The 18,742-nt window shown below is 42.7% G+C and overlaps 1 protein-coding gene across 2 annotated transcripts in view; it reads left to right on the top strand.

The window, feature by feature from the left end:
* Positions 1-18,742, top strand: part of gcn1 (GCN1 activator of EIF2AK4) — a 34,192-nt gene that overhangs the window by 7,282 nt on the left and 8,168 nt on the right. The window contains exons 17-52 of one of the 2 annotated variants that reach the window (XM_061766707.1): positions 153-312; positions 422-611; positions 726-847; positions 970-1,148; positions 1,234-1,327; positions 1,453-1,566; positions 1,666-1,864; positions 1,949-2,101; positions 2,267-2,284; positions 2,418-2,596; positions 2,703-2,783; positions 3,184-3,327; positions 5,510-5,634; positions 6,812-7,001; positions 7,108-7,178; positions 7,268-7,433; positions 7,554-7,748; positions 8,308-8,554; positions 8,840-8,961; positions 9,093-9,207; positions 9,299-9,478; positions 10,127-10,347; positions 10,457-10,525; positions 11,229-11,367; positions 12,835-13,031; positions 13,524-13,666; positions 13,760-13,877; positions 14,450-14,665; positions 14,782-14,946; positions 15,354-15,515; positions 15,608-15,700; positions 15,804-15,947; positions 16,026-16,295; positions 16,383-16,496; positions 17,242-17,472; positions 17,562-17,755. In XM_061766707.1, coding sequence (XP_061622691.1) covers positions 153-312; positions 422-611; positions 726-847; positions 970-1,148; positions 1,234-1,327; positions 1,453-1,566; positions 1,666-1,864; positions 1,949-2,101; positions 2,267-2,284; positions 2,418-2,596; positions 2,703-2,783; positions 3,184-3,327; positions 5,510-5,634; positions 6,812-7,001; positions 7,108-7,178; positions 7,268-7,433; positions 7,554-7,748; positions 8,308-8,554; positions 8,840-8,961; positions 9,093-9,207; positions 9,299-9,478; positions 10,127-10,347; positions 10,457-10,525; positions 11,229-11,367; positions 12,835-13,031; positions 13,524-13,666; positions 13,760-13,877; positions 14,450-14,665; positions 14,782-14,946; positions 15,354-15,515; positions 15,608-15,700; positions 15,804-15,947; positions 16,026-16,295; positions 16,383-16,496; positions 17,242-17,472; positions 17,562-17,755 — 5,520 coding nt within the window. The remainder of the gene's footprint in view (positions 1-152; positions 313-421; positions 612-725; positions 848-969; positions 1,149-1,233; positions 1,328-1,452; positions 1,567-1,665; positions 1,865-1,948; positions 2,102-2,266; positions 2,285-2,417; positions 2,597-2,702; positions 2,784-3,183; positions 3,328-5,509; positions 5,635-6,811; positions 7,002-7,107; positions 7,179-7,267; positions 7,434-7,553; positions 7,749-8,307; positions 8,555-8,839; positions 8,962-9,092; positions 9,208-9,298; positions 9,479-10,126; positions 10,348-10,456; positions 10,526-11,228; positions 11,368-12,834; positions 13,032-13,523; positions 13,667-13,759; positions 13,878-14,449; positions 14,666-14,781; positions 14,947-15,353; positions 15,516-15,607; positions 15,701-15,803; positions 15,948-16,025; positions 16,296-16,382; positions 16,497-17,241; positions 17,473-17,561; positions 17,756-18,742) is intronic. The other variant, XM_061766709.1, reaches the window with a different exon arrangement.

Raw genomic sequence — 18,742 nt, 5'->3', positions numbered from 1 at the left:
TCAGAACTAACGAATTGAAAGCAAAGTGTCACCAGTGACCCCATATTTTTGTTGTTGCTGTCATCAGTTGTTCACACAAACACAATTCTGAAATGGTGTTTTACACATGGTGAACATCAGTACATCTTTGTTGCATATAACTGCTCTTGCAGGATGTACCACAGTGCTATCGTGGCAGTCCTCTTGTCTCAGAGCTGGCGTGTGAGGAAGCGGGCAAAACAGACAGTCAGGAAGCTGCTCTCCTCCTTGGCTGGCTCCAACCTTGCCCGTGGTCTTCTCGGAGAACTCGGAGCTGTCATCAACAAACATAAAGTGCGGGCCACAATTTTTTTTTTTTAAACAGTAATTACTTTAAATTTCTTTCTTTGCTTCAATGATATTGTCAAAAAGGTGTGAATTTTTGGGGGTTTTGTTCCATCAGGTTATGCCCCAGGATGTCTTGGTGTTAGAGTCGGGAGAGCTGACTGAGCTTGGTCGCAACTATATTCGTCCACGTGTCCTGTTGGATGTGCTGCATGTAATTTGTTCCTCCGCCAGTCAGTGGGGTGACCCCAATGAATCAGAGAACTTGGCAATGGAAATCCTCATTGTTGCTCATCATCCATCCTTAGGTACAAGAAGTATCAGTTTCTTATTATTTAAACTACTGTCCTATAGGCAACTTTCTTTCCCTTGCTACTTTTTTGTGTTTTACATCCTACCTATTCTATATGTATCTTTCTAAGTTGGAGCTCGTAGTGGTCTGTGGCTATTTCTGCTGTCCTCCATGAACATAAAAGCGGAAGAATTTATAGAAAATAATCTGGATGTTATTCTGCCACATGTGTTGGTCAACACTGATAACCAGGTGAAGCATTAACATTCCTATTGATGTCCCGATTTATTTATTTATTTTAACAGAAAAGAGCAATGTCTAGAATGTTTTAAGGGTCCATAAAGATAAATAACATTCATTCAAATTTTCTTCAGGCAGTGAAAAATGCTGTTGGTGCCCTCTGTGGCCTTTCTCCTGACAAGCTGTTACCTCGCATAATCAGTCACGTTACAGAGAAGCTTTCCCAAACTGCTCTAGTTCATGTTACCAAGGAGGAGTACGCTATCATGCTGACACCTGAGGGGGAACTTTATGACAACTCAATCATTGAGAGGTATAAGAAACGTTCCAGTAAGTCTATCTTGTCATTGGCCTGTGGTATTTTACTGATCTACCTCTTTCCATTGCACCTTTCCCAGTGCACAGAAAGAAAACACCAAGAAGGGAAATATCAAGAAAGAGAACAAAGTCTATTCCTACAAGGACCAGATATTTGGACTTGAATTACAGGAGGTAATTTAAAGCAATATTTCTTTGCTGTTTTAAATACAATCTCTGATAAGATGAGAGAACTTTTCTTCGTTCCACATTGGGGAAATTTGCTATACCTGGGTCTGAATATAAATGTGCTTTCACAGGAGCTTAAGAAGAAAAGAGGCATCAAGGATGAAGTGCAGCTCACCAGCAAACAGAAGGAAATGATTGCAATGCAACATGATAAGGAGGAATCTATTCGCAAAAGACTTCAAGGGGTAAGTAAAAAAGTGAAGAAGTTTCTGTAAAAGTGCCCAATATGTGACTTTTATCCTTTTCACCTTGTTGACTGGTGACATGTTTCTCATTTTCCCAAGCTTGACGTAGAGTTTCAAAGTCTGGTGGGTCTCCTGGTCGCTGCTCTAAAAGAGAGACCAGCCCAGATTACCAGAGAGCTACCATCAGTCCTCCAGGTTCTGTTGCCCCTATTGCACTCGCCTCTGGCTGCTCCACGCGTCCAGAAGATCTTCTTGGACATTGGAGTGTGCCTCCTACCCCCTCCCCTCCATCATCTAGGTACCCGACCTGCTTCCTAGTTGTATTCATAGACACAACCGTTCCATTTGATACTGCAGTATTCCAGTTTATGCTTTCTTCAAGGTGCTCTTGTGGGGCATGTGACATTACGGTTGCTGAAACCGGAGTGTGACCTGGATGCAGCCTGGGAGCAGGAGGACCTGGACAAAGCAGTTACTCGTGCTATACAACTGCTACATAACCACACTGTCCCTCAGCGAGATGGCAAGACTAGTGGTAAGGACAGTCATGATCACACATAAATGATTTTATATATATATATATGTATATATATTTTTATGTATATATATACGTATATGTGTATGTATATGTATATATATATACGTATATGTGTATGTATATGTGTATATATATAAATGTGTATCTGTATGTGTGTTTCAGGAAGTCCACCTGATATAGGTACCTCATTAATAATGAATTCAAACATCTGTGAAATGTGACACACAATTTTGACGAGGATTTAAAAGACACCCAAGATTTGTTACACTCGCTATGATTTTGTTGTTTGTAATGTTTTTTTTCCGCCTTCTAGATGTGGCCCCAGTGTCTGCCCCTGCCTTTTGCTTCTGCTTTCCTTTGCTTAACGCCACACTCAGGCAGTCCTCAGGCAGTACAGAGGAGACCGAGAGTAGGATGACTAGATCTTTGCAAGTCATCCATGAGCATTGTCAGCTTCGAGCTAAAACAGATGGAGCGATCGCCATAGATGAGGTGGTTTGCATTTTATACTGAACTTCAGCACATTATCTATTTGAGCTATTCTTTCATGTAGATTTATGCAATGACTGGTTTGTTTTTTGTTTTTGTTTTTTCTTAGAATGGCCCTGAACTGCTTCCACGTGTCGACATGCTAATGCTGCTGACCAGAGTTATTTCGACAGCTACACCAAGACTTCAGGTAAACTTTACCAATCCAAACATTTTCTTGGTACTTGATCACTAATATGTAAAAAGAACCAGTTTACAAGTTTAATGAAGCAAAAGCAATCCATATTCTTGATCTCTTTTTGACATAAGTCGAAAAAGCTTTTTAACAAAATAATCATAAAATAGCAACTGAAAAAAAAAACTTTGTATAGGAATGTAAAATCTGTCGTATAGTCGTATGTATAGTGTCGTAGTTGAATGTATATAAAATATAGGCTTCCTTAGTCAAATTATGTACATGAGTAGATATTCAACATTTTGATTCAAATATATCAGCATTATTTTTTTCCCCCGTGTCAGTGTAATCTTTGACTCTGCAGTGCTGTATGAGTGGCGCATTTTGTGACTTGCCATTCAAACTCTTGTATCAGGTGTTGGCATCTCAGTGCCTAACAGCACTGTGTGGCAGTGCAGGAGGAGATGAGGGCTGCACAGTAGCAGAGCAGCCAGAGATCGATGTCCTCCTCAACGCCCTCCTTTCACCTTGCTTCTCTGTCCGTGATGCTGCTCTCAGAGTGAGTTTCAAATAACTCACTTTGCAACTCGGTTTGCTGTTCAGCTTCACGTTGAGAAAAGTACCGTATTTTCACGACCATAGGGCGCACCGTATTAAAAGGCCAAGTCTCAGTTACGGGGTCTATTTCTGTATTTAACACATGCATAAGGTGCACCGTAATATTGGGCGCAGGCATGGTAAAACATATGGTCGCATGGATGCATGCTAAAACAATGTTTTTAAAAAGGCAGCGGGAGCAAAACTGAGTTTGGTTGTACTTTATTGGAGTATTTAACAATGTATTCACGTTATTTTTTGATCAATCCTCATCCACAAGTTCATCAAAGTCCTCATCTTCTGTATCCAAAATGAACAGCTGGGCAAGTTCTCCAACAAACACGACAGGTTCCCTCTCGTCATTGTCAGAGTCAGTCTCGTTGCCGGGGGGCTGTTCAGCAATGATGCCGGCTTTCGCGAAAGCTCGGACAACGGTCAAAGCAGCAACACCCTTAGCCCCAGCATCCACAATCCATTTACATATGGTGGCGTAACTCGCCCGGCGTTGCCTCCCAGTCTTAGTTGCACTTGGGTTTTCACAGCGGCTGTGAGATGGGCGCGCATGGAGTCACTGATCAACAGGGACGGTGATGCGTGGAAAAAGACATCCGGTCTCTTTACGTACATCTCACTCAGCCATTCTCTCATTTTCTCCTCGTCCATCCAGCCCTTTTGATTGGCGTCTTTCCCTTAAAAATCACCATAGGTGGCAGTTTCTGTCCATTACCATGGCAACCAAGCAGAACAGTAAAAGCCGACTTCTCGTGCCCCGTTGTGCGTATTGCTACCGTGGTGGTCCCCTTCTTCTCTACAGTGTGGTTCACCGGGATGTCGAAAGTGAGCGGCACCTCGTCCATGTTAGTGATGTGGTTGGGCTGGATGTGTTTGTCGGCAATCTTTTTACTGCAGTAGGAGCGGAAGATGGCCACCTTTTCCTTGTAATCCGGAAGTTGCTGCGCCACGGTAGTCTTTGCCTGCCTGGATGGATAGATGGCGCCGTTTCATAAAACGAAAACACCCAGAACAGAAAATGTTCGATTTTCATTTCTTCTGCAAGCGTCATTGCACTCAGTCGAATGGTGACTGTAGAGACGCTTCTCCTGGCTGTTCGTTGATCATTAATCCAACTCAGGCCACCTCACCTTGTTTCCGCGGAAACTCTGCTTCGTTGTCTTGACTTGGCGAAGCTCGTTTTCCTGCTTTCTCCACTTGCAAACCATGTATTCGTTGATCTTGAATTCTCTCGCGGCTGCTCGATTTCCATGTTCCTCCGACAGACAGCTTGCAGTTTAAACTGCGCTTCGTAAGCGTGTCTCTTCATAGGTGCCATTTTCGGGGGTCCTTAGCCAAACCGATGTTGTTTTGCACAAAGCACATACCGGTGCTATATACCTACTGGGGGCGTGCCTTTAGTGTCCTCCTTCACGCTCACCCTCCCCTTTACGTCCGCATGCTGTACTCAGTCACGTCCGCCTTTCCTCTATATAAGCAGCGTGTCGGCAGCAAATGCTCCCACTCAGTCAAGCGGAGCGCTCATCACACAACAACATTTATAGATGTTGGAACTCGGTGCACACATAAGGTGCGCCACATTATAAGGCACCCCGTCCATCTATCCATCCATCCGATTTCTTTACCGCTTATCCTCACTGGGGTCGCGGGCATGCTGGAGCCTATCGCAGCTATCTTCGGGCGGGAGGCGGGGTACACCCTGAACCGGTCGCCAGCCAATCGCAGGGCACATGGAAACAAGCAAACATTCACACTCACATTCATACCTACGGGCAATTTAGAGTCATCAATTAACATACCATGCATGTTTTTTGGGATGTGGGAGGAAACTGGAGTACCCGGAGAAAACCCATGCAGGCACGGGGAGAACATGCAAACTCCACACAGGCGGGGCCGGGGATAGAACCCCGGTCCTCAAAACTGTGAGGCTGACGCTCTAACCAGTCGCCCACCGTGCCGCTCACCCCGTCCATTTCGGAGAAAATGTAAGACTTTTAAGTGCGCCTCATGGTCGTGAAAATACGGTAGTTAAATTATTCGCAGAGAAATCCACAAGAATTGGAAAATTCGAAAACATTTACGTTAAACTAAACTATCTTTTATTTTATTTATTTTTTAACTCCGGTGTGCAGGGATTGTTGGAGATGGAGTTTGCTTTGCCAACAGACAGTACAGAGGAGAGTGGACTAAGTTTGCTGCGCAGGCTTTGGGTCGCTAGGTTTGATGTTGAAGAAGAGGGACGAGCCTTTGCTGAAAAGTATGTGAGTTTTAATGTGAATAATTTTTCTTTTGTTTTTAGAATTCAGAAGTTAAAATGTTTTCTTTCATATTTACAAATACAGTGGAACCTCGATAAACAGGCCCTGATATAACATATCGGATAAAACGGACTGTCGGGACTGAATGTGTCCCAAAATAGTTTCCATGCGTTGACAAAGTCTCTCAAAGTTCCAGACTTGCCCACTGTTGTTTACTGGCGCTGTGGCGCAATATAGGCAGAGAATGGGACTGACGTATTTTCAGGTCACAGATATACAGAAAAAAAGGATCCAAATGACATGCCTGCCGTGCCTGGGTAGCGACCATTTTGAATGTGAGGCATTGACGTGGTGGCTATATCTAATAGGGTCATAGCGCAGAGAGAGAGAGTGGCATGGTGGCAGTGTTAACTCTGAGGAATACAAACACAAGTCTCTGGCGTCTGGAACACGCTATTTTTGATATAGTAACAGTTTTTTTTGTCAAGCCATTCACATTTGGCAACGGATTTGGAACTAGGAAGCATGAATTCCTTGCAGCTCATGAAAGCGACTTGCCAATGATGAGTACTTTGTCAACAATATCACCATGACCAAGCACACCGGCGTGGTAAGTTTGGATAAAATGTGAAACTTTTAACATTTTCAAGCTTTATTTATTTACAATAACTTTGTACTTTACTGGGTGTTTTAGGCCATGAAAAAACTACAAAATTATGTACTGTACAGTAATATAGGTGCATATGGCCTCAAAAAAAGTGCTTCAATGTAACGGACAATCGACTATATTGGACGACTCCCCGCCCGTATTAGTCTGTTCTATCAAGGTTCCACTGTACTTACCAGAGAAGGCAGTAAAGTAATAGTTATCCATTGTTTTTAAATGGATAATTTTGTGAAACCAAAGGTCAAGGCAAGGGAAGGCAGCTTTATTTATGCAGTGCATTTCATACACAAGGTAACTCAATGTGCTTTACATAATTAAAAGCATTTCAAAACAAAGCGCAACGGACATTTGAAGACACATTACATAAATAAAAGACAGATTACTGAAAGCATGTATAGTGGTAGAGTTTTTTAAAAAATGGCTTTAAAATGCTTGAAAAGAGCTTAATTCTAAGCATGTGAAAAAAATAACAGTTTTTAGCTTGGACTTAAAAACCTACTCTAATTTAGACTCTGGCAGTCTCTTGATCTGGAGTTGGTCCCAGAGCTCTGCTCCCTGCTGATTGGAGACATCACTCACCATGAAGAGGCTGTTCGTTCCGCTGCAGCTGAAGCGCTGTCAAGTGCTGTTTCTCAGTATAGAGACCAATCTGCCCCAGTCCTTGCACAGCTAACTGAGCTCTACCACCAAAAACTTTATGTGAGAACCTACACTATACCGATTTATCTAATAGATTATTAGTGAATTCTGTTCACGCAAGAACCAAACCAAATAAATTTTTATTTATTTTCATTTTTATTTAAAGAGAGCTCCTCCTGTGCTGGATACCTTGGGAAGAGTCATCTCTGAATCTCCACCAGATCAAGGGGAAGCAAGGTAAGAGAGAAGCAGAAAACTCAACATTGTATTTGTCCAATGTGCAGAAATTAAACAGTCGTCACTCTCACTTACATTTACGGCTATAGGTGTGGCATTGCTCTCGCTCTGAACAAGATGTCCCAGTACTTGGACAAATCTCAGGTGACTCCCCTCTTCCTCTTCTTTGTTCCTGATGCTCTGAATGACCGTCACACTGAAGTGCGGCGCTGCATGTTGGACGCAGCCCTCTCAGCCCTCAACACACATGGAAAGGTGCGACTGGCTTCTATTTCACCGTCCCCTGTAGTTTTCAATACATACAATGTCATACAATCTTTTGTGTCTTGCATTACTTTAAAGTTCATGGGTCTCTGTATGTGATGTCTGTTACAGGACAATGTTAGCTCCCTGCTACCTGTGTTTGAGGAGTTTCTGAAAAATGCCCCCCAGGACGCCAGCTACGACTCTGTCCGTCAGAGTGTGGTCATTCTTATGGGCTCCTTGGCTAAACATCTGGACAAAAACGACCCTAAGGTCAAACCCATTGTGGCAAAGCTTATCACAGCCCTTTCTACGCCATCTCAGCAGGTAAGCAACTTTGGCCAAAAACTCTTTACTTTTGATGAAGAAAGTAATCTTGCTTTGATGTAGTAACAAGTGAGCAGTTTTATGTTACATACACAACCAGTATCCCATTGCGGTACATTATGGTTATCAACAATGTGTATTTCACGTTTATTGTTGAAACAAAGAAATTGTGAACAAGCACGCCTTGTTTCATATTTTTTGTCTGAAATGTTCACCGTTCTTCAACCATCAACCTTGGCCCTGCAGTCTCCACTTTAGGGTGGAGGTAGTGAAACAGACACATGATGCATCTGGATATTTTGTCTGTTGTATTTATTTACCACCTTGATGGTCTTGACAGCACAAGGTTGCCATTATTACTAAACTAACTCCTCTGGCAGAGAGCTCCCTGTAACTCCACCACACTCCACTTAACAACACAAATTATTAGAAGAAAATAATGATCAATTGATAATGAATCTTCTTGATGATTAAGGGAATTTCCTCAGTTGTGCATTCACAGCCATTCAAAGCCACATTGTCTTCCAACACAATGTGTTTGCTCTCCTTCTTCATCCAGGTTCAAGAGTCAGTGGCCAGCTGTTTACCTCCTTTAGTGCCTGCCATCAAAGAAGATGCTGCAGGGATAGTAAGGAATCTGCTGCAGCTGCTGCTGGAGAGTGACAAGTATGCTGAGAGGAAGGGGGCTGCCTATGGGCTAGCTGGCCTGGTCAAAGGGCTCGGTATCCTGGCTCTCAAACAGCAGGAGATAATGGCAACGCTGACTGACGCCATTCAAGATAAGAAAAACTTTCGACGGCGGGAAGGTGAGTGTTTACCTCAGAATTAAACCTGCCACTTGATAAGCTGCTGAGCCATAACCCCACTAAAACTCCCAACAACACAAAAGCACAAGTTGTACAAATGGTCCACAGCTTTTATTATTACAGCTTGATTGTTTGACAAGAGATTTATGATCTTATTACTTTATTAGAACTCTGCAGTCTTCTGCATTTTACTTTTGTGACTTTTTCAGCGCTAACCACTTGTATTAAATATTACCTTATTTTTACATTCAAAATTGAAACCAATACCTATTTTCTCTCTTCCAGGGGCACTTTTTGCTTTTGAGATGCTGTGCAACATGTTGGGCAAACTTTTTGAGCCATATGTTGTCCATGTGTTGCCACACCTCCTGCTTTGCTTTGGAGATGGAAATCAGTATGTAAGAGAGGTGAGCAAGAAAATCAATTCCGAATATTTCGTCTTACTAAAACGCCAAGTTCGAAAATCTGTTTCACAAACTGTTCATATGCATGGAACTTGTGTGAATGTGTTTGTAACGTTTCCTTGTTACTGCACCAGGCTGCTGATGACTGTGCTAAGGCGGTGATGAGGAACTTGAGTGCACACGGTGTGAAACTAGTACTCCCTTCTCTGTTGGTGGCCCTGGAAGAGGAATCATGGCGGACTAAAGCAGGTCTGCACTGGCAACACACAAAAGCACGCCAGAACTGAATTGACAGCATGGGCATTTTCACACATTTAATCTTTCAACTCTGCTTTTCTAGGCTCTGTGGAGTTGCTTGGTGCCATGGCTTTCTGTGCACCTAAGCAGTTATCTTCTTGTCTGCCAAGCATTGTTCCCAAACTGACCGAAGTGTTGACTGACTCCCATGTGAAGGTGCAGAAAGCTGGTCAGCAGGCTCTCAGACAAATTGGCTCAGTCATCCGTAACCCTGAAATTCTTGGTAGGAAAGGTTTTTTTTGTGAATTTTGAAATATACAAACACATTTACAGCTGCTGTGTCCTTTTGCAATAATAATCTATTATTTAACCTGCACAACATACTGTTTTTGCAGTATCAAATTAAGACAGACTTTCCTTACTTTTAACATGGCTCCAAAAGCTGATTGACAGTGGGTATGGAAAGTATTCAGACCCCCTTATATTTTTCACTTTTTGTTATAATGCAGCCATTTTCTAAAATCATTTAAGTAAATTTTTTCCTCATTAATGTACACACAGCACCCCATAGTGACAGAAAAAAAAGAATTGTTGAAATTTTTGCAGATTTATTAAAAAACAAAAGATGAAATATCACACAGCCATAAGTATTCAGACCCTTTGCTGTGACACTTATATTTAACCCGGGTGCTGTCCATTTCTTCTGATCATCCTTGAGATGATTATACACCTTCATTGGAGTCCAGCTGTGTTTGAATACACTGATTGGACTTGATTAGGAAAGCCACACACCTATCTATATAAAACCTTACAGCTCACAGTGCATGTCAGAGCAAATGAGAATCATAGAGACAGAAGTGTGGCAAGGCAACGTATGTCAACGTATGTCATAGTACCTCATTCATAATGACTCTCATTATCCCATTCCCAGCTATAACGCCCATCCTGCTGGATGCTCTCACTGATCCATCCCGAAGGACCCAGACATGTCTTCAAACCCTTCTGGACACCAAGTTTGTGCACTTCATTGATGCCCCTTCCCTCGCCTTGATCATGCCTATTGTCCAGAGAGCCTTCCAGGATCGTTCCACTGACACTCGCAAGATGGCCGCGCAGATTATTGGCAATATGTACTCCCTTACGGACCAGAAGGTACTGTTCTTCTGCAATACAACAATACTGTATAAAATTTTATTAAGCTTGTCAAACACTATATTCTAGGGATGAATAAAATAATGTCATGTTTATGTTGTGTGAATAGGATCTGTCACCATACCTGCCTAGTGTCATTCCTGGACTGAAGACTTCCTTGTTGGACCCAGTGCCTGAGGTGGGTTCAGTGACAGACAAATGTGCAGTGTGTGTGTGTGTGTGTGTGTGTGTGTCAACAGTGGCGCAAAAAAGTATTTAGTCAGCCAATTGTGCAAGTTATCTTAAAAAGATGACAGGAATATAATTTTCATCATAGGTATACCTTAACTATGAGAGGGGAAAAAAATAATCCAGAAAATCACATTCTGATTTTTAAATAATCTATTAGCAAATTAGCAGATTCAATCTTCCCAGCCTGGTGCAGGTCTACAATTTTGTTTATGGTGTCCTTTGACAGCTCTTTGGTCTTGGCCATAGAGGAGTTTGGAGTGTGATTGTTGGAGGTTGTGGACAGGTGTCTTTTATACTGATAATGAGTTCAAACAAGTGCCATTAATACAGGTAACAATTGGAGAAGAGAGGAGCCTCTTAAAGAAGAAGTTACAGGCCTGTAAGAGCCAGAAATCTTGCTTGTTTCTTGCAAATACTTGTTTTCCACCACAATGTGCTAGTAAATTCTTTAAAAATCAGACGTGATTTTCTGGATTTTTATTTTTTTTTTCTCTCATTTTGTCTTTCATAGGTGAGGTATAGCTATGATGAAAATTACAGGCCTCTCTCATCTTTTTAAGTGGGAGAACTTGCACAATTGGTGGCTGACGAAATACTTTTTTGCCCCACTGTATGTGTCTGAAGCTGATACTGTAGCCACTTCTCTCCAGGTTCGTACAGTGTCTGCCAAAGCCCTGGGCACCATGGTGAAGGGAATGGGTGAATCCTGCTTTGATGACCTTCTGCCATGGCTCATGGAGACGCTGGCCTCTGAGCAGAGCTCAGTAGATCGTTCTGGGGCAGCCCAAGGTCACTAACATTGCTTATTGTTTCTGTTGATTTGAGGTTATGTTCACACTGCAGGTCAAATCTGATTATTATTATTTTTTTAAAATTATTTTTTATACCCCCCCCCAATGTGCTATGTATCTGATTTTTTCATGTCAACGTGAACAGCAAAGCTATGATCTTTTTCATATCCGACCCAGGCCTCTTTCATATGTAGATATAAATCCGATATGTATCCGACGCAACTGCAGTATGGATGCTCACGGAGTGCGCATCCAACCTATATGTCATCAAAAGGCGACAAATGTCACAGTTGTTTGACAAAACACAGACGCCACAAAACAGCAACGGCGGACGAAGCAGTAGCAAACAGTCAGTGGTGAAAAAAGATGCTTTAGAACTGATAAATATAAGAAAATGTTGGCTTTGTTGCACAAAATCGTTGCAATCGCCACAAATTCGTCATAAGACCCTCTGCAAGGGGCCGCATTTACTTCCATAAACACACCGCCTTGCAATTGTGCGCGTGCGGAATGTAACGTCCAGTTTTGTGCGCGTGCACAATGTAACGTCCAGTTTGTAACGTCCAGTTTTGTGCGCATGCGCAATGTAACATCCAGATTTCTGCGCGTGCGTAATGTAACGTCCAGTTCTGTGCGCGCGCGCAATGTAACGTCCAGTTTTGTGCGCGTGCGCAATGTAACATCCAGATTTCTGCGCGTGCGTAATGTAACGTCCAGTTCTGTGCGCGCGCGCAATGTAACGTCCAGTTTTGTGCGCGTGCGCATTGCAGTGACGTGCGGTGAGGTTTATGATTGGTGAGGCACTGAACGTGACGTCTGGAGCTCTGTGAAGCTCAACTCAACACTGCCACATGCTGGTTCTGGCACCGTACACCAAGGAAACACCATGGTCTCTTGTGTGAAGCCATGGACCAATCACAGCCTGCCTGAATGGATGTGTGCGTGGTCTCATGAGAGCGATGACTCAACGTGGCACGTAGCTGCACTTCCTATGCATTTGAACAGGAAATAGGAAAAATCAGCTATTTTAATGATGAAATCATTGAAATGAAAAAGAAAATCAATGTAAAGCACGGACCATAGAACTAAAATGGAGCAATGTAATGTAAATTTTTTTTTTTTTAACTATTCACATGCAGCGGAAAGGAAAGACCACCACGGGGCAGTGCGGCTCTGCCTCACTTGCCTGCCCTGACCGCACGTCACTGGTGCAATGTAACATCCAGTTTTGTGCGCACGCTGAATGTAACGTCCAGTTTTGTGCGCATGCGTGTGATGTCACGGACATGTTTCCTTTTACAATAGAAGCTGCATTTTTATTTATTTTTTCTGTAATATGAACGGCTGCAGAAAAAGATCGGCTTTAACAAAAACATCCGAATTGGCCATCGTGCCCTGCAGTGTGAACATAGCCTAAGTGAAATGACTAAAATTGCTGACAGAATTTAATTTGTGATGTATTCAGGCCTTGCTGAGGTGATGGCTGGGCTTGGAGTTGAGAAGCTGGACAAATTGATGCCAGATGTTGTGCAGACAGCTAGTAAGGTGGATATAGCCTCCCATGTCAGAGATGGCTATATCATGATGTTCATCTACCTGCCGCTCACATTTGGAGACAGATTTACTCCCTATGTTGGGCCCATCATCCCCTGCATCCTAAAGGTAAATTGCTTCTCTGCTTTGAATGTTAAGTTTGGTCATTAGATGCATGCAGTTGTGTGATGGGTGAGCATGGACTATCCCCCTAAATATTGTTTGTCGTTAATACTAAAAACTGTAAAACATTTACGATTTGTTTGTTTGTTAACTCCAATAAACAGCATCCTTTTGCAAATAAACACAGGATTTCAATTCTATATTCAAACCTAAGTACAATTACCCAATCACCTGCAATGCTTCTGTTGTGATAAACCATCACACTTGCTTGAAGCAGGAAAGCACATTATCAACTTATCCTGTTAATTGTGCACTACTTTAATGTAAAACATTTAATCTTTAAGCTCACTATTGGCTAATGTATACATAGGCTGATGCATACGTTTGATTGTTTTTTATGCTGACAGATAACTAATACAAATACAGTCTTTACACAGTATGTTAGTTTTTCTTGTTATTTGAATAGATTATCTTAACATTTCTGGTCTGCTTCACCAGGCTCTGGCTGATGAAAATGAGTATGTGCGAGACACTGCGCTCCGAGCTGGCCAGCGCATCATCAGCATGTATGCAGAGACTGCCATTGCACTCCTGCTTCCTGAACTAGAGCAGGGGCTGTTCGATGACCTCTGGAGAATCAGGTCAGCAAAACTTACTCAGTAAAGTGTAGAGATTGGTTAGATGTAGCTTTAATACACGTTTAATTGTGCGCCCATGTTTGTGTTGCTTCACAGGTTCAGTTCAGTCCAGCTGCTTGGAGATCTGCTTTTCCATATCTCTGGAGTGACAGGAAAGATGACTACGGAGACTGCATCAGAAGATGACAACTTCGGCACTGCTGCATCAAATAAGGTAAGAATGTTTTTGTTTTTTTAAACCAGTTAATCCTTTCTGTTAAAGGAATATTTTTTAAGATCAGAATCAGAATCATCTTTATTTGCCAAGTATGTCCAAAACACACAAGGAATTTGTCTCCGGTAGTTGGAGCCGCTCTAGTACAACAGACAGTCAATTTACAGAACACTTTGGAGACATAAAGACATTGACAAAAAACAATTGTGCAAAAAGATGCAGAGTCCTCTAGCACTTAGAGCAGTTCGAATGACTAATATCGCAATAGTCCGGTGCAATGACCATTGTGCAAAGGGCGCTGAGACTTCAAGGAGTGTATGCGGTTTAAAGTGACGAGTAGTGCGATAATCTGGGACAATGGTTGTGCAAAATGTTACAGATACCCCTCAATCAGTGTGCAAATGGAGCAGATGCTACTCTGGCATGAGTGGCCAGTATATGCAAATAGTGCAGCATGACGAGACAACAACATGGAATCAGATTAGTGTGTTTTTGATGAAAAGGGGGACCATCTCTATGATTAAACATTTTATGTGTTTGGCAGTGGCTAACCTGAATTGTCTTACTTTTAGGCTATCATTTCAGCTCTCGGGGCTGAGCGGCGTAACCGTGTCCTTTCCGGCCTCTATATGGGACGTTCTGACACCCAGCTGGTGGTTCGCCAGGCCTCTCTTCACGTGTGGAAAATAGTGGTGTCCAACACGCCACGAACCCTTCGAGAAATTCTCCCGACACTCTTCAGCCTCCTGCTCGGCTTCTTGGCCTCCACCTGTCCTGATAAGAGAATAGTACATACTTATTTTTTTCATCTCATGATTGTTGTCTTTTTTTGTATTTTTTTTTTTTACCTTTTTGCAAAGATACTCCCACATTGTTTTTTTACAAATTTTGTTTTGTTTTTCAGATCGCTGCTCGGACACTCGGTGATCTGGTGAGAAAGCTTGGTGAGAAGATTCTGCCAGAGATAATTCCCATTCTGGAGCAGGGTCTACGTTCTGACAAGAGTGATGAAAGGCAGGGTGTCTGCATCGGCCTCAGTGAGATCATGAAGTCCACCAGCAAAGACGCGGTTAGTCATAAAAGAAATCCTTCAAATCAAGGAGGAGAGGCACAACACACTGCCACGTTCCTTACTACTTACTTAATTTCCCTCCCTGGAAGTATCTCTCTAACTATCTACACCTTTTTGGCATTATTATCTTCAAAGGTAGCTGCCTTCCCTTTTTTATCCATAATTAAACAACTGTTAATTTGCCCACTTATTCCTTTAGAAATAGGTTCAAAGATGTTTTAAACAGGGCACAGAGAGGACTTGAAATTATGCTACTCACTGCTAACATACAGCCCTAAAAACTTCTGTTAAATCCCTATGCCAACATGTGTAATATAAGACCGCTGCCGATCTGACATGCGAAATCATTATTCAAGCAGATCATTAATACTAAACCTCACTGACTGTATGTTATTGTTCCATAGGTGCTGGTCTTTTCCGAGTCTCTGGTCCCCACTGTGAGGAAGGCTCTCTGTGACCCTCTGGAAGAAGTCAGAGAGGCTGCAGCCAAAACATTTGAGCAGCTCCATGTAACCATTGGTCACCAGGCACTGGACGACATCCTTCCTACTTTGCTGAAACAGCTTGTGAGTTACTAAATATGTAAAAATTCCAACCAACATTAATAGTAGACTTGCTATGAGCCAATTTACTCATGCTGTACTAATTGTTTTCCCAGGATGATGAGGACACGGCAGAATTTGCTTTGGATGGCTTGAAGCAAGTCATGGCTGTGAAGAGTCGATCGGTGCTGCCCTATTTGGTGCCAAAGGTAGCAGATGATGATGAACTTTTCCTTCTTTGGATCGTTATAGTAACAGGCGTAACAAAAATAATAATAATGTAACTAACTGAAGTAAATCTTGTGATCCCAGCTGACTGCTGCTCCTGTGAACACTCGTGTGTTGGCCTTCTTGTCAGCTGTGGCCGGTGAAGCCCTGACCCGCCACCTCGGTGTCATTCTCACAGCCCTTCTCTCCTCACTAAAAGGAAAACTAGGAACAGAGGATGAACCTCAGGTAATGCTTCATAAGCTATCATGACTGGTGATGCTGTTGCTTTTTTCCCCATTGCTAATGTTGTTTACTTTGCATTAGGAATTATGCAGTTGCCAGACAGTGATCCTCTCTGTGGACGATGAAGTGGGCCAACGCATCATCATAGATGATCTGTTGGAGGCGACTCGTAACTTAGATGCCGGCCTCAGACAGGCTGCCGTGACTATCCTCAATGCCTACTTTGCCCGCACACGCCTAGACTATAGTGCCCATACACGCAACCTGCTGTCAGGCCTCATCCACCTCCTTAATGACACCAACAGAGAGGTTCTGTCTCAGAGTTGGGACACAATCAACTCCATCACTAAGGTGTGTTCATGTGAATGACTGTTTCCAATATATTCTGCTTCTGGAGTCATATCAACTCATAGTTTTGTTTTGGTTTTTTTAACAAAGAAACTGGATGCAAGCAGCCAGCTGGCTCTAATTGATGACCTTCATCGAGACATTAGATCAGCAGCTGCTGATTTAAAGGGTCAACACCTACCTGGTTTCTGTCTGCCCAAAAAGGTAAGACTGTTTTTCCCAGTTCTGTCAATGCAATATGATGTACAGTCAGCTAAAGGGTACTGTATATGCTTTGTTTTTCAATCTTTTAACCATAGCACATAAGACACAACCAGTGAAGTAGATTACTTCACTGATGTTTAAAGTCTTGATGCACTCCCCATTGCTACTGTCTAGAGCAGTGTTTCCCAACCTTTATTGAGCCAAGGAACATAATATAATATATGGATAAAAAAATCTGAACTATATTTAGCAAATATTGTGCCCCCATGAGGCGGCACGGTGGACGACTGGTTAGAGCGTCTGCCTCACAGTTCTGAGCACCGGGGTTCAATCCCCGGCCCCCCCTGTGTGGAGTTTGCATGTTCTACCCGTGCCTGGGTTTTCTCCGGGCACTCCGGTATCCTCCCACATCCCAAAAACATGCATGGTAGGTTAATTGACGACTCGAAATTGCCCGTAGGTGTGAATGTGAGTGCGAATGGTTGTTTGTCTGTCTGTGCCCTGCGATTGGCTGGCAACCAGTTCAGGGTGTACCCTGCCTCCTGCCCAATGATAGCTGGGATAGGCTCCAGCACTCCCTCGACCCTTGTGAGGATAAGCGGCTCAGAAAATGGATAGATGGATGGATGCGCCCCCATGCATCGCTGAGAACATATTTGTTTTATGATACACTAAATATATGCATCAAAATATGGAAGAAAGGAACCAATTTTCTGCCCTTACATATTCTTCTTTGTGCTGACAGGGTGTTACATGCATCCTTCCTGTCCTGAGAGAAGGTGTCCTAACTGGTAGTCCTGAGCAGAAGGAAGAAGCAGCCAAAGCATTAGGAGGGGTCATAAAATTGACGTCCCCTGAGGCTTTGCGGCCCTCTGTGGTCAACATCACTGGGCCCCTTATCCGTATCTTGGGTGACCGTTTTGCCTGGACAGTGAAGACAGCTTTGTTGGAGACTCTAACCCTTCTGCTAGCAAAGGTCTGTTAAAAGGTTCTCTTCTTGGAATCATCGCTTCACAGAGATGAGTTGCAGAGCGTCACACTAACGTCTTGTGTTCCATCTTCCAGGTGGGAATTGCACTGAAGCCTTTCCTACCACAGCTGCAGACCACCTTCCTAAAGGCACTACAAGACTCAAGCCGTGCGGTGAGGTTGAGAGCTGCTGAAGCTCTTGGCCAACTGGTTTCAATCCACAGCAAGGTTGACCCACTCTTCACAGAGCAACTCTCTGCCATTCGCAATGCAGAGGACCCTGGAGTCAGGTGTGCATACTTATTGGGGAATACGGCAACTAAAGTATTGATTGCACTTAACTATATGAACATCTGATCCTACTGAGATATTGTTTTACTTCCAAGTTACATGCTTAGCTATTGTACTCCACCATTTTTAGTCATTCGCCCTGTCTGCTGGGGATTTGTTTTTTTTTTTAATTTAAAACATGTTTATGGCCATGACAGTAGTTGGGATCCCAGCATGGCCCTCCAAATAATCTTACAACTGTAATTTTTGTCAAAGAGCTGAAGGGTCGATGGTAAGTAATTCCCCAACATCCCCACCAGGTGGCACAGCTACACGCTTTCACCTGTTATTTAGTTACATCAGTTTTTAATTTTTTTCAATTTTTTATAATTCCACCCGCAGAAAGGAACGGAAATGCAGCTAACAGTCACAGAGTATGCCAAGGCTCGTTCAACTCAATCAATTATTTATACAAAGTTCAGTTTACATAAAGTTTAAAGGATCCCGTGGTTTAAAAAATGCCAGGTACTAGGTTGTCACCTCTGCTCAGTAAATTGCTATCAGTCACCAACACTTCTTAAATTGTCACCGCATTTAATTGTACAGTATGTAGCAACTCAGGAGCAGTACAACCTAACACTGTCACTCATATAGCGCTTCATATTTATTTTGTGAATACAGCGGAACCTCGATTTAATGGACTAATAGGGGGAGGGGTCATCGGTTAAATCCAATTGTCCATTAAATTTAAGCACTTTTTTGCATGGCTTAAAACACCAGTACAGTAGAAAATTATTGTTTTGTACTTTTTTGTGAGCTAAAAACACCCAGTACAGTACAAACGTAGATTAATATAAAAACGTTTTAAACTTTATCCAAACTTACCTCAGTGGTGCATGAAAGGGGTGATTTTCAGTCCCACCTGGACACTATTTTCTGTCCATTAAATCTGAAGTTTGTTAAATCGCAGTCCTTGAAATCGAGGTTCCTCTGTATGGAGGACACAA

The sequence above is a fragment of the Phyllopteryx taeniolatus genome, chromosome 3 (genome assembly GCF_024500385.1).
Source record: "Phyllopteryx taeniolatus isolate TA_2022b chromosome 3, UOR_Ptae_1.2, whole genome shotgun sequence".
NCBI classification, from domain to species: Eukaryota; Metazoa; Chordata; class Actinopteri; order Syngnathiformes; family Syngnathidae; genus Phyllopteryx; species Phyllopteryx taeniolatus.
The sequence above is the reverse complement of the archived record's forward strand: the minus strand, read 5'-3'. Positions and strand labels throughout refer to the sequence as shown.